General features: G+C 40.3%; 1 protein-coding gene across 1 annotated transcript in view; it reads right to left on the reverse strand.

The window, feature by feature from the left end:
• Lekr1 (leucine, glutamate and lysine rich 1) overlaps positions 1-13,314 on the reverse strand; it is a 162,831-nt gene extending 149,517 nt beyond the window's left edge. Inside the window, exons 1-2 of the mRNA XM_032898288.1 lie at positions 13,056-13,314; positions 8,518-8,614 (exon numbers count right to left, since the gene is read on the reverse strand). Coding sequence (XP_032754179.1) covers positions 8,518-8,614; positions 13,056-13,183 — 225 coding nt within the window. The 5' untranslated portion in view covers positions 13,184-13,314. The remainder of the gene's footprint in view (positions 1-8,517; positions 8,615-13,055) is intronic.
• Positions 13,315-15,966: the final 2,652 nt, after the last annotated feature.

Genomic DNA, 15,966 nt, shown 5'->3' on the forward strand with positions numbered 1-15,966 from the left:
TGCTCTTTGGGTCTACTTTGACTGAGACATATTGCTCAACCTCTATGCTGACATTCCAAAGGATGAGAAACCCCTTTCCAATGCAGCCTATCTCATTTTCTGCCAGTTCTACCTCCCAGGAAATCCTCTTGTGTTCATCCCATCACTCCTCACAACACCAACAATCCTCAGTAACAGTACAAAACAACCTGGTCCCACACACAGAGCTCATTCTAAGATCTAAAGACTGCATGTTTCTTGTACGAGTTATCAGGAACATGTCATGTTTTCTCTTCCTCAGATAAACACCCCAGTTCCTTCCCAGATAACAAGCTTTCCAGTCTCCGTCTCACCCTAGCTTTCTCTGAACTTGTTCTTTGTGTTTCCCACCATAATGTCTAGAACTGAATGGCTCCATGTGGCTGCTATTAAGGAACAGAACAAGAAAAGACTCAAGCATGCTAGTCACAGTATTAACAATACTCTGGTAGAACCTGCGTCTGCACCACTCTTCTGTCCTTCAGCAATTTTATGTTATACTATCATGTTAATTAATGCATTTATCTATACATTGCTATTTAGTAATATGACTTAGTCTACCTCTCCTCCTACCCATGGGTGACTGACAGCCTCAAGGTAGGTACTGGATACAAAAGAAACGACCTCTAGACAGGAATAAGCAAACTAGTTCTGAAAGTATAGAAGAGCTGGGGAATTAGGAGTTCTTAGCAACCCTAAGGGTAAAGCATCCTGTGTGTGGTGCAGAATTAGCCACATTACTGGGATGAAACACACAGAGAAGCGGAGTGTAAGACATTATGGCTCTGAAGACAGAAAGCCTAGTGGGAAAAGCTTATGTCCTACAGCTGATGTTTCCAGTTCCTCACTTCAGTCCCTCTTGACAGCTGAATGTCCTACTAACACTTCAGGATCTTTGCCCAGTTGTTTTATACTTTTTTCCTTTACCCTACCTATCCTTGAAACCAGTATTTCCCATTCTTTGCTTTGAGTGCTTGCTTTCAGATGCAAGGACAGAACCACAAACATCATTGTAAGTATATAGCTTATACAATCTACACTGGAATATTTGCATGTAAAGCAGCATGTGTCACACATATGTATGTGTACATAAATTATATATATATGTATGTATGTGTGTATACATACATACACACACAACCCCCCCACACACACACGCATATAAAATATATGTTCAATATGTGTTCAGGCTGGAACTTCACACACCTTAGTTGGTACTAGTTCTACTTACTAAATACTGTTCCCCATGCATCTCATTATGGGACTGCTAATTACTTGTGCAAATAGCCTAATAGTGCACATAAATACACATAAAGTAGTATAATAAAGAAAAATGTTAAAGTTACTCATAGCTACTTTAATAACAGTAAGGAAAACTTTATCAGCCATCTTCCTAAAAGTTCATGTATTCTATGCCTAACATAGTTTTTAGAGCTAGTAACCACAGTCACAAAAATGAGAGGAGGGCTGGTGAGATGGCTCGGAAGGTAAAAGTACTTGCTGCTCTTGCAAGGACCTGGGTTCAGTTCTCAGCATCTAAAGGGTGACCCATAGCAATCTGTAACTCTAGTTCAAGGGAATCCAAGGCCCTTCTCTCACCTCTATGGGAGTCAGGAACAAATGCAATGCATATTTATATATAAATTGTATATGAATACAATTTTAAATCTTTTTTAAAAGGAACTGAAATAGAAATGGGCAACATAGTACAACATGTAAAGATGTTTACTGCCAAGCCCCACCACCTCAAGTTAATCCCTGGATCCACATGATGGAAGGCAAGAGCCAGCCCCTACAGGTTGTTCTCTGTACATGTATTGTAGTGCACATAAATACACATAAAGTAGTATAATGAAGAAAATGTTAAGTGAAATAGCAAGGCTCATGTGCTATCTCTTAGTCCAAGGATTACGGCCTTCACTAATATGCCTTAGTCTGGGTATAATGGTGCAGGCCTTTAATCCCAACAATCAAGAGGCACAAATGGTGGTTCTCCATAAGTTTACGCCATCCTACTCTATATACTAAGTTCCCAGATTAGCCAGGGCTATCCACTGTGACACCATCTAAAATAAATAAATAAATAAATAAATAAATAAATAAATAAATAAATAAATAAATAAAATAATGAATGAATGAATAAAATAATAACCCTAACTTTTGAAAGCCACACTTTAATAATATACTCTAAAGCCTTGTCTGGAGTTATCTAATAGCATTTCATTCATGGAATAACATTTGCATATTACCCTCTCAGCAGTCCTCAGAGATAACAAGTGACTGCAATCCCATTCAGGACACTATGAGCCTTGGGAAGCTCACCTACCCAGTCGAGAAACCTGAGCACATTCAGGACAGATGGGTATTGCCTTGAAGTCCCTTTGCTCATGTTGAGTTTTGATCCCTTCTCATTAATTAGAGTATTCTATTGCTTACTCTAAGAGATTTTATTATGAAATTTTGTCCATTTGTCACAAACTTTCTCCTACTCCTAGAAACTGCTCTATCCTTACTCTAAAGAAAATTCTTGATAGGGAAAGTAGATTTGTAGCTGGTTGTATGAAACAAAAATCATAGAAACTTCACATTGTAAAAGGTATTTAAAATAAATAGCATTCATCATAAAAATCAAGAGATGAAAAGCTAAACTAAGTAAGGTAGTGCATTTTTTGAGATTTTCTAAATGTTCATCAAGGAAAAATATGATAGTCATTGTGATCTGGAAGCAAAATAATAAAATAATAATAGACCTAAAACAATGGTCTCCAGACTGGGCCAAGCATAACCAGGATTTCTGAATTATCTACTAAATACATATATGGCACACAGATTCTCAGTTTTGTTCAATTATAGATATTTTCTATAGGCAAAACTGGAACAGAAAAGATAACTTTTTCAATTCTTAGTGTCTATGTGAACTAATTGCTTGGGACACTTTTCTGAGGCTGAAGAGGTATTGTTACTGTAATTTTGGATCGCAGTGAAGTCAGGTGTCTGTTGGTGTGTCGTCCTTCTTCTAACCCAGTGTTCTATCATTGTATTTTCAGAGTCAAGTAACAGCTGTCATTGCTGACTAAGGGCCATCATTACAGGAAGTCTCCGCCTCGTCTGCTGGAGGAAGCATTAACAAGTGGAGGCTACTGAACAGATACAGAACCACTTAAGACAGACACTGCACACGACCTCCTGAAATGTAGTGTTTGCACTGCAAAAATTATAGTTATTTAATAAAAAATCATGATAACCTTTAAAAAGTAAATTAAGCTTAAACCTTTGTCAGCATTCCTGACCATACTTAACTACAAAAGCACCTAAAGCCTCCTGCTGCCTGATGGGGGCATTCCCTGCTCCAAAAGCTTGGCCTCCTTTCCCTTTATTCAGTTAAATCTACATATTCACTGCCCCTTTTCTTTTTGCTTGTATAGAGAAAAGAAACAAACTTTAGACAAAGGTATACACAGTATAAAGCATTAACATTTTTCAGATATTTTGTATATTAAAATGTCTGCCCAGGTGCCTGTTGCAGAGCCTGAAGGTCTGAGTTTGATTCCCAGGACCACATGGTAGAAGGGAAGAGCCAACTACTGAATGCTGCCCTTTTAGCCTCACATATACCATGGCACAAGCACAGCTGCCATGAAACACAACAAATAAAATTAAAATGTTAATGCCTTCATCAAAAATAACAGGTTTATAGTAAATTTCGGCCAAATTGGCAGAAAATTTGGGATAAGACAGTGGGCCTTTACAACCATTAGCCAGACAAACCAGCCGGCCACTTCTTAAAACAATCTCGATCACTCTTCTTTATGAAGTCAAGTTTATAATTGATTTCATAGCATAGTATGTATAAAAGGACCTCACAACTGCATTATAGTTGGTGGTGGTGGTGGTGGTGGTGGTGGTGGTGGAGGTGGTGGTGGTGGTGGTGGTGGTGATGGTGGTGGTAAAAGCCTGAGTGCTTGTCCCTTAGGCCGGGAGAAGACAAAGCTGTCCATTCTCTTTGCCTTTATTCAACACAGTGCTGGAAGGACTAGCAGAGTAAGGTGGAGCCACACATATCAAATGTTGTTCAAAACATGGATAGGATTCACATAATGAAAACCACAACATGCTGACTGAATAAACTGAAGCGCTACCACGGATATCCAATCTTTGACACTGTGATACAAAGTGGTCTTCAAAGTTCATGTTTGAGAAATGCACAACTGACTTACAAAGAAAAAATGGAAAATTTTCATAACATTTTAAGTAAGTTTACAGTTTCCTGTTGGGCTACATTCATAGCTATCTTGAGCTAAATGGGAATTAGAAAGACATGCTGTGCTCCTGGGTTTGACTCAGAAGTTGTTAAAATAGAATATACCTAGAAACACTATCTACTTAGGATCTCCGGCTGACACACTGGACCCAGACTTGGGTAGGGAATCTCCATTAGTTCATTCCAGCCCTGAACAGATTGCTTGCTGGAGTCTCTCCTACCTCCATGCCCTAGGGACTTCACAGAGGACTCAGCTCTCCTACTTCCCCATACCACTTTTCATCAGCTCCTGAGACCTAGAAACACTCTCCACAGGATCCCTCAAGGTCCCACTTGGCAGGAACTGGGGTAGGTGAACCCCACTATCCTTCCTCTCCTTCTTTACCATCCATTCTCATCCTCACCCTGATGAGGATAACCAGCTCACAGATGCCCCTTCTCCTTGGTTCAGGCCCAGAGTCCCTTAGCCCTTTCATCCCTGTCTCTGCAGACAACTCTTTCCCTTCCTACAACCTATTTGCAGTATCTCATTGTCTCAGTACACCTCCACTTCCCAACAAAACATGGAAGAGGGAATCTAAGGCATTAAAGACAAGGTACCAAAATGGATACCTCAGCCAAAGACAATGTTAAATCTGAAATTAAAAAATTAATTGACCGACTGATTAAAATCCAGGCACAAAACATCCAGGAAATCTAGGTCATATAAAAGGCCAAATCTACAAATAAAAGAATATAGAAAGGAGGAAAAACCCAGGTCAAAGGCACAGAAAATGTTCTCAACAAAATCATTGAAGAAATGTCTCTAACCTCAAGAAGATGATGCCTATGATAGTACAATTATACAGAAAACAAAACAAATAGAACCAGAAATTACCCATGACACATAATAAACAAGACACTAAACATATAGAACAAAAGAAGAATATTAAAAGCTACAAGTAACATACAAAAGTGTTAGGATAACAGTCTATTCAATGGAGACTTTAAAGGCCAGAAAAGCCTATATGGATATTCGACAAAATCTAAGAGACCATAGATACCAGCCGAGACTACTATACCTAGCTAAACTATCATTGATAGCTAACTAGATAGATAAAAAGAAATAGATAAAAAAGAAGCAGTTCCACAATAAAATCAAATTGAAGCAGTATCTATTTAGCAATCTGACTCTATAGACAAAAAGCAGCAGACAAAAATCTTCAATCTTAAGAAGTTAACTACTTGATGAAGATGTCCCATTTAGGACTGATTGCAAGGTTTCTCACTCTCTGTACATTATCTGGGTGTGGGTATCTCTGTTAGATCCCATCTAAGATCAGCAAACCAAAATGGGAGTAGGGTGGAACCTATACTGTACAACAAAGTAACAGGAATCAATAAACACTGCTCACTGATAACTCTCAACATTAATAGCTTTAATTTCCCAATAAAAAGTCACACACTGACAGACTGGGTTAAGAAACAGGATCCATCTTTCTGCTGGTCCCTAACTAGAGCTGTAAACACTAGTAACTAGTGTTCATGATACTAGAAGGTATTGTGCATGACAGCAGAGAAGAAAGGTGAACACTAGTCCAGCTACAAATACTGCATCTACAGTGATGACCTGTCCACATAATACACTGGTGTGATGATGGTGGCACAAACACTATGGAAATAGCCAACCCTATCTGACTGGATATAAGGCCCACTATATAAGATGGAACCCACACCTAGAACTGCATGGACCTTGATAAGCCATGGACTTAGGAGAAAACCAAATATTACTGTTCAGCTAAAGGAAAACAACAATGAAATTATCCCTAACAACATTCTGCTATACCCATGGATCAGTGTCTCACTCAGCCATCATCAGAGAAGCTTCCTCCCACAGTAAATGGGCCTAATAGATACCCACACCCAGATAGTGGGCAGAGAGTGTGAAATCTTGCAATCAGTCCTAAATGGGGTGTCCTCATCAAATCCCTCCCCTCAAGGATCAGAAAGCTATGTAGAAGAGAAGGAAAAAAAGATGTCTTTAATCCCAGCACTCAGGAGGCAGAGGCAGGTAAATCTGTGTGAGTTCCAGGACAACTATGGCTACTCTTCAAGAAACTCTGTCTTGAAAAACAAAAAACAAACAAACAAACAAACGAGGAAACTCAATATAAACTCTGAAATATTGCCGAGTAAATAACACCTAAAATGTACATTATGTGATGTACATTATGTAAAATTCTTAAAATAACAAAATTGTTGAAGAGCAAATCAATAGTATGAGTCATGGCATGGAGGGAGGAGAAACAGGAAAGTTAAGGTGGGTACAGTTTTAAAAGACAGTGTGAGGAATCACTGCTCTGAACTGACTGCACCAACTGTCAATCTTCTGGTTATAATACCACCCTTTAGTCTGCCAAATGTTATCCCATAAAACCTCTCCATATTACTTCTTAAAATTGCATGTAAGTTTAATTTTTGAATCATAAAAATAAATAAATCTGTTTTAAGTTAAAATACCAGATCAATATAAAGACATTTTATTGAGTAATAAATAAGTAAATAGGGGTTGGGGATTTGGCTCAGTGGTAGAGCGCTTGCCTAGCAAACGCAAGGCCCTGAGTTCGGTCCCCAGCTCTGAAAAAAAGAAACATGAAAAAAAAATAAGTAAATAACTGATGGATTTGTGCTATAAAAATTATGCATGCCACGTTATGCCCACCTACACATGAGGGTAAGGCCTACTTCCTCCAATAGCTCTTTTTCTACTAGAAACTCGAGAACCTCTATAACCTTCTATAGCCAGCCAGGAAAAGGACTTTTTAACCACAAATAGAAACATGAAAAATTTTCAAGATGATATGTTTTCAAAATATTTTTACTAATGAAGTAAAAATCACAACATTAAGTAAATGTTTCCATAAATTACACAGCTTTCATCATAAGGTGTCAAAACTGCAAGTGCTTTACAACATAGCATATATATACATACATACATACACACATACACAAACACACACACACCACTTTCCAGAATGCTCATTCTAACATTTCTAAGACCACTTTCTTTTCTTCTCTGCTCTAACTCAATACAAAATCTGAACCTAGCCACAGTGGCCCAAAATGACCTGAAAAATTAAATTTATTTTCTCTGGCAGTGACAACCTGTGCTTGGAAATATAAAACTGTTATTCTGAATAAATTTCAAAGTTCCAAAGTACTAAAATTACTTTACTGAAGCAGGACAAAACGAGCCGTTAGTGCTGGAGAAGGCTTATTACCCGGAAGGAACAGCGTGCTCTCCAGCCCTCACAGACACTTCTGTCTTGCAAAATAAACAACCCTGCTCACTTTACTTTGTGTTGGGTGGTAATCAAGATCTCCTAAAGCTAAAATCGACTAACGTCTTCATTTTGTCACCATTTTAAAAACAAGGGATTAACTTTGCCTGTGGGAACTGACTTTCCACTACTTTGTTGCTGTTCTTTTTGACCTATGCATATCCCCTAGCAAAAACCGCAAAAGAAATTTGTTTTTCTAACAGGAGGACATAAGTCTCTCCAGTGAGTGGACACGTAGGAGAGGAGGCGATGCAGTTACGACTTTGCTGATCTCTAAGAGCTGTTTTCAATTTAAGCTGTAAGCGGGGAAGAATGCAGAGCTGGGCCGCATTCTCCTTGCAGAAGACTGGACGAAGCTTCAGCTTCCAGCAACACTGCTGGTTATCTGAAGCCAGAGACAGGAGGAATCTGCTCAGCCCGGAGACGGTGCTAAGTACACACAGAAGTGAAATGCAGGGTCCAGCAGAAGAAGACAGGGACATATTCGCCCCATGGGCCTCCTGTACGTTCTTTGTCACTTCTGGAGATGGAAGTCTGAAAAGTGCTGTGTGCTCAGCCAGAAACTATGATAAAAAGCAAAAAGAACCAGAAAATGCAAGTCAAAGATTATCTTATTTCTTCTTCCCTAAGATTCCCTGAGGAGATGAGATCAAAGAAAGGCGACTTAATCTTTGCCTCTGAGCGGGCAATAGACTCTCACTTCAGCTTATTACCCATCATTCTTCTCCATTCTTTCCTTTGATGGCCTCCTCTCTCACCTCCTTTTTAGTTTCCTCCAACTGCCACGTCTCCACTACTGCTCCCTTTGCCATTAATGGCACAGTGAAGCGCAGCCATTTTCACATTTTAATGCATTGGACATCCATTATCATATCACACAGCAAAAGTACAGAGAGAAAGAAGAAAGGCCTCTCTCACCTCTCTGCTCTGATTTCTGCAGAAGCCCTCCTTGCCCATACACAGAAAAGGAAAATAAAGAAACACAGCAGGGGCATCTTTAGGAAGAAGAACCAGCCTATAAAGTAATACAAAAGTTAAGAGACAAGAAAGAATGAAAAAAAAAGGGGGCTTTGAAAGACATCTCAGTTGCTATACATGACACTGATTCATCCACCTCCAGTCTTTCTTCCTCCCAAAAAAGTAGAGTGCATTTCCTAAGCCTTTTCTCCATCTTAAAAAAGAATTGATTCTAATTTGAATTGTCACTATTATCATTACAAATTATTCATGATAATTATCCCTTACATAAAGTGCTTATAAATACAAGTGGTTCCGATTTTAGATTTTCTCAGACTTTGGAATAAATGCATATATAAAACAAAATCCCTGAGCTAAAACCCAAGTCTAAATACAATCTTCATTCATGTTTTACCTATGTTTAACACCTAGCCTAAATATGGTCCTATTCATCTTAATAAACGTGTGCATGAAACAGATTCCTCGTATAAAATTTACATCTATAGCATAATATAAGCACTGAATTCTTCCAGCTTTTGAAGCATTTTGCCTTTTCAGATCAGGGATCAATATGCATATTCAAATATTTAGTATGATTCTATACAGAATAATGCAAGCTGGTCATTAGGTAATTAAGTTAATGTGGACAGTGCAGATAACACACAGGCCAAGTTTTGAAAGATAAATGCTTATTTTTAAAGACTTCCTAAGTTTGGGGATATCCACATATATATATTTTGGCTGCTTTATAGTCAAACTGCCAGACATTAATGGTCATAAAAGTATTTTTTAATAAGTATATCTAACTTAGGTCTGAGAAAAAGTACAAAGTTAGACTTTAACTTCCACACACTGGGCAGGACAAGGCTATAACTAGTATCCTTGTCCTGGGTTTAAACAGCTGACCCTCTCCTGCTGTCCCCTTTCTCTGCAGTGACAGGACAGCACCTGCCATCCTTACCTCCAACATGACAACAGCACTGTGAGACTGTCTTACTTAGGGTTTTACTGCTGGGAACAGACACCATGACCAAAGCAAGTCTTATAAAGGACAACATTTAATTGAGGCTGGCTTACAGGTTCAGAGGTTCAGTTCATTATCATTAAGGTAGGAGCGTGGCAGTATCCAGGCAGGCATGGTGCAAGCAAAGCTGAGAGTTCTACATCGTCATCTGAAGGCTGCTGTTGGAAGAATGACCTCCAGGAAGCTAGAGGGTCTTAAACCACACCCACATTGACACACCTACTCTAACAAGGCCACGCCTCCTAATATTGCCACTTCCTGGGCCAAGCATATACAAACCATCATAGCAACTCTAAGTCCATTGAAAAACTCAGCTTTCGGGAACCAACTCTAGAGTCATACCTTCTGCACAACCTCTCCTTTGATGATCCCAGTATCCAGGGGTTCATTCTCAAAAGGACGGTGCACAGAACCACTCTCTTTCTATCATGGGTCCCAGGGATCCAGCTGAGAGCATCAGGCTTGGCAGCTAGCTGGTGCCTGTACCAGCTGGACAACTTCTCTGGTCTCCTGGACACTGCCTTACATGGAACTTAAATCATAACACTGTCTTATAGACTCTTAATGTTACTTAATTTTTTCCTGACAAGTGATTAGGATGTGAAATATGGGCTTTTTGCTTTTCGTATTTTGTTTTGTTTTACTGTTTCTTTTAACCTCTATTACAGCCAAGCTATCTCATGAATGGAACACAGTTCAGATGTGAAGACACTGAATTTTTTCAAACCCGTGGAAGTACCATTTCTGAAGCAACAGCATAGTTGAGCTTCCTATATGCTTAGCATTTTACGGTGAACTTCACAGGTAAAGAGAAAGACATGGGGTGATTTAAAGGATCTCTTCTGGTAACTACACTTCCTTTAAAGTTTCCATAAATCTGGAAGGTAGGCAGCAAGCAGCACCATGTCAAGTCAATGCCATGACTAATGTTAATAGGCCATCCACACGCAGCACACACTGGCAAAAGCACCCCTGAGAACTGACCAGTTTCCAGTGAAGAGTGATGAATTATTATTAATAAAGAACTGACTGTAAGGCTGAGGATGCAGCTTAATTACAGACACATTGAGATCCTACATTCAATTCTTAGCAGGATAAAGGGTAGCAGGATATTGCTACAGAAGCTATATCAACAGGAACAGTTAAAGCATAGGTTGTAACTCACAATTTATGTCACTTTTTAAAGAGGTACTTTTTAGTTATTATATCGATAATGTATGGATTGAAAAACCAAATATAGAAGAAACACCTTTACCTGAAAACAGATGTAAATTAGTATGGAAGAAGGTAATATAAAAGCTGTAAATTGCTTGTTAACTAGAGTAATCAAATTATAAATATAAAGTCAAAGCTGGCAAGATGACTCAGCAAGTAAAAGATACTCATGGGCAAGCCTGACAACTTGAGTTTAAGGTCCAGGACCCACATGGTAGGAGAAGAGAATCAGTTCCCACCAGTCATCCTCTGACCTCCAAATGCTGTGGTCCAGACAGACAGACAGACAGACACACACACACACACACACACACACACACACACACACACACACACACACCATATTTTCAATGTTAAATTGAGAGAAATGGAATCTACTTCTCCTTGGGATGTTATATGTTATGCAGGCATTAAGTATTACTGAGGTACTATTGGAATCAGTACCAGTGTTAATAGTAAGTTCTTCTTTTAAAATGTATGTTGTCTTATAAATAAGCAAAGCTGCTGTGGATATGGCCGTTTGATTCTCTAGATGTAGCAGTTGGATATTCCCTTGCTGCCCTGGCTGCCTTGAGTTAAAAGGATGTTCAGTCAGATAGCCAGCTACACTATTCTAGGCCAGCCTCTGCCATTTTGAACACTTCTGAGAGGCCCTGAGCAAATGACACAGTGATCACAGCTGCCTGCTCTGGCACCTGAAGATGCAGTCACAGCCAGCACTGTTTGAAACCGTTTGTATCACAGTTTCTGCTATTCCAGGCCTAAGTAAACTCCAGTGGACCCTGCAACTATTTCTGCCCAGGCCAGATTGGGAGATCATTTTCCATTGGTGTTCTAGGTGACTGTTAGGGACAGGTACAAAGGGGGCATTGATTGTTGGCTGGCTGTGGTTCCTGCAAACACCTTTTCTCTGGCTACATGGCTGGACACTCACTAGGAGGGATGTGTTTCCTCCCTTGTTTTGCAACACTGTGTTCAGGAGAAGGTCTCTTCCCTGTGTGACTTCTTGCCCACATTTGATAACACAGGCTGCTCAGCCTCTGCAGCAGTCGGGGCCACAGACATGGCTGAGAGGCCAGCACACTGAGACCCAGAAGTAGCAGTGCAGCCAGCCCCTTGACAACTGAAGCAAGAGCGGAGCTGGGCAGTCAGCAGTCCCAGCTGTGAAGCTGCAGAGTGGCAGCTCTAAAGGACGTGGAGCCACTAAACTGTGCGTGTGCCCACAGAAGCAGCAAAAGTCCAGTCGCAACGGCCTCCCAAATGGACAGTAACACCTCAAACAGTGGCCACAGCAACAAGAGCTAACTGAATAATCTAACGAGAGGAACCCTCGAAGTCCAGAGAGCTGAAGAACGGAAGCCTGTGGGGGACCAGTGAAAGAAACTGTAGGCCCTGGCACTAAGGTCCAGAAAGTAGAATGTCTTTAGAGCCAGGGGTCCTCAGGCAGTCTCCAGGGCTAGGTGTTTTAAAACTGTTACCACCAAGGGCTTAGGAATCCCAACTCCCTAGGTCCACACAAGAGCTGAAATACTTGTGAAGCTAAGGGTCCTGGTGCTCTAAGCCTGTATAGGAGTTCTAATACTTCCAAAGCCAAGGCCCCTTCTACCTGAGGCCTTCCTCAGAGCTGAATAGTGTAGAGTGCTACTGCTTTTGTTGCCACCTGCCTGCTGTCAACACTCAACAAACTAAGGAATCCTGGAAAAGCATCTCCTTGCCTACCCACACTTTCCATCTGGGAAGAACAAAGGACAAAATGGATTGGTAACTGATTAAAACCATCTCTAAACCGTATGGTGGTGCTCACCTTTAATCCCAGCTCTCAGGAGGCAAAGGGTGGCAGATTTCTGTGAATTCCAGACATACATGGTCTATGCAGTGAGTTCTAAGCCAGACAATGCTACACAATTACATTCTATCTAAAACAAAACACAATAAGGCAGCGCCTGGCACACAGTGACTGGTGGGAATTAAAGTCTGTGAAAATGAATTATGTAAAAAAAAACCACAAAAAGTTATAAACATGAACATTTCTAGGACCTGCTTCCACTAGGACTCCAAAGCCAGTTAAATTCTAGAGTGGGATTCTGCATCCGTCTTATTACATATTCTGTGCAGTGAAAGTTACAGTGTGGTTACTCCTTCTCCCACCTCAGATTCATCCTGGTTCTGTTGTGGTTTTCTAGTTCACTCTCCTGTACTTTAGAATGCTCTAACTGCTGAGACGCTCCTAAGGTTACACTTGTATAATGCAACGTCATACCTGTTGGATTTCTTTGGGTAAGGCGTGCATGGGAATGTGACGATCCATGACTCCTCTAATCGCACTGAGAGAGCACTGCAGAAAAACAGGCTAAAAACATTGATGTCAACAGTCAGAATCCAGATCATGACAAGGGAATTCAAGTGATTTAAACTTTCTTAGTGTCTGGGGACGAACTGGCAATAAGCACTTTCAACAGATGCTTGTTTCTCCAGTGCCACCTTTGAAGGTGCAATTCACGTTTCCTTAGTGAGTTTTTAAGCCACTCACACAGGAAGTTTTATATATATACATATACATATATATATATGTATATACATATACTGACTTATACATCTTTTGTATTTTTCAGAAATTTATAAACTACTAGTAAAATTAATAGTGCTTTACTATTTGTTTTGCAACAGAGTAACTATAAGATTTTAAGTAGACTTATTTCAGTATTGTAAAGTAACATTTTTCTGAAAAACTATAGAAACCAATACCAAATATAATATAGTCAGCAGGATAAGGAAAAAACACTTGAGCCATCAAGGCTTGTTTACATAATAGAGTACAAAAAACACAGCGTTACTAAGTTACAATTTACAGGCACTGAACTGAAGAGCCACCAAATATCAAAGGTGGCATTCCAATGATAACAGTGGTGGATATCTATGTAAATTTACCTAGATTTTACTTTAACTGATTTTCATTTTCTAATACTAACAATTCAACATAAAACTTTTATTACTTTCATGAAACTACAGACAACAGAGACATCATTTCCTTCCTTCAAATTTTTCTCTAATTGGACCAAGAATACCCAATCCAGTCTTATCGAAGAATCTATCTATGTGTCCATGGTAAGAGTAAAAGAGACTAAGAAAGATGGCTTACTGAGTAAAGTCCTTGACTAAGTGTAATTCCAGAACCCATAAATGTAGAAATACCAGCCTTGGGAGGCAGAGACAGGGATCCTAGAAGCAAGCTGGGTGGCTGGACTCACTGAATTGATCAGTTCAGAATTCAGGTGAGAGACCCTGTAAGGTAGGGAGTGACTCAGACATTCTGCATCAACCATTCACACATACATGAACATGCATACACAGGTATGCCATGAACATGAATACACATACCAAATGTCGAGTCCTTGAGCGCTCACACGCTCACACACTCTCTCTCTCTCTCACACACACACACACACACACACACACGAGTAGAAGATGTCAAAGCCAGTGGTACAGCAGATTCAAGCGACAGAAACAGATTCCTCAGCAGAAAAAGGTGGTCTAAGGCCCAGGACTGCTAAACAAAGGCAATGTCAGAGTCAAGAAAGGATAATGACCTATCTATCTATCTATCTATCTTTTAGGTGGGGGGTGGGAAGTCAGCAAAGGCTTCCTAAGATTGAGTTAAGTCAGGGCAAGAGACTAAAGGAAAAAAAAAAATAATGCCGGTGTTATATTTATAAACTATGCAACCATTGGTGGAGGAAAGATTCCTCAACCCTGTGTTAGTCCAAAATATCCCTCATTTCATAAGCTACAGTTTAAAACAAAACTAATGAGCTGTCTTCCCACATATGACACAAGACAATGTGTGTGCTTGGTAATGTTAACTGAGGTCAACCATGGGAGTAGAGTTAATGATGTTGACATGGGTCCAAGTGACCAAGTACATAATCTGATACTGTCATAGTCACATGGCGAGAAACCAGAAGGCTCGTTCCCTTCAGTTAAGCCATCATTAGTAAATAGAAACAATAGTATTGTTGGCTCCACAGAACCATTTTCCCCTTAAATAACCAACCATATGTCCTCTTAAAGTACCATCTACAAAAGTGTTAGCAAGCATGGACCTAAATAACGTATAAATTCAAGGTGCCAGTGGGATATTTATTATTTAATGCCTTTCACTGTGACTACTCTAATGTATTACTATATCATCAGAAGTGGCAGGCTTCTGGTTATGAAAGAAAAATTAAAAATGGCACCCTGGTAAATTAGAAGGCTCTCCAAGACAAAGGAGTGGAGAAGAAACTGATTTTAATGCACATGGCAGAAGACATGGTGACAAGATTAGGGATCTCATTTTTTTCATGCAGCCAAGATAGAGTCGTTGGATTCATCCCAAGAACATTTGTAACTTGTCCCCGTATAAAGAGGTCTTTAACATTATTTTTTTGTAAACCCATGTAAACTGTGAGTACGAACGGTAGTAACTCGCTGCTTTTCTGATAAGCAATGCATGATGGTTACAAGAGGTAGGCACCTTAAATTCCCAAGGTGACTGACTACAAGGGCACTACTTTCTTTAACGTTTATTTTTGTTATGCCTGTATTTTAAGGAAATGGCTTCTAAGTCTTTTAGAATTGGGTCTTTACAAAGTTGTGACTACCCATGAAAAGAACTGTGGAATTCGCAGATAATTCTGCTTTCCAAGAAGTGTGGGGCTGTTTGCTCTTTAGCAGGAGAAAACTTGTGATTTTTAATTTGCCCATTCATTACTTTACTAAACGAGTTCCTTTCGGTCCTTCCCAGTATATATGTGGAAACTGTCCTTGGCAAAAGTACAGTGGTACGTGGCCGCTGCTGCGTGCAAGTTTACGAACCTTCTCTGTGACACTGGTCACGAGATAGACGTGTGTGTTCTTAAATGCCGAAACGTCCTTGGTGGTTCATTTCCGACTCTTACACCGGTGTCACGCCCGGTCATTAACTCCGGTTCGGCTTCCAGGCCCTTCCTCTAGTACCATTCCCGGGCCATGATTCACAAGAGGGCAGGTCAGGGGCAGGAGAGCGGGAGGTCACGCCCCGCGACTGCAGGAAACTAACTGCCCGACTCGACCGCGCCGGCCCAGGCCTCGCCCGGGGCACCGAAAGGCCGCCCTGCCTTCCTCCTCCCCGCCCCCGCCGCCCCGCCGTCCCG

Source organism: Rattus rattus, chromosome 3 (assembly GCF_011064425.1).
Source record: "Rattus rattus isolate New Zealand chromosome 3, Rrattus_CSIRO_v1, whole genome shotgun sequence".
Taxonomy (NCBI): Eukaryota; Metazoa; Chordata; class Mammalia; order Rodentia; family Muridae; genus Rattus; species Rattus rattus.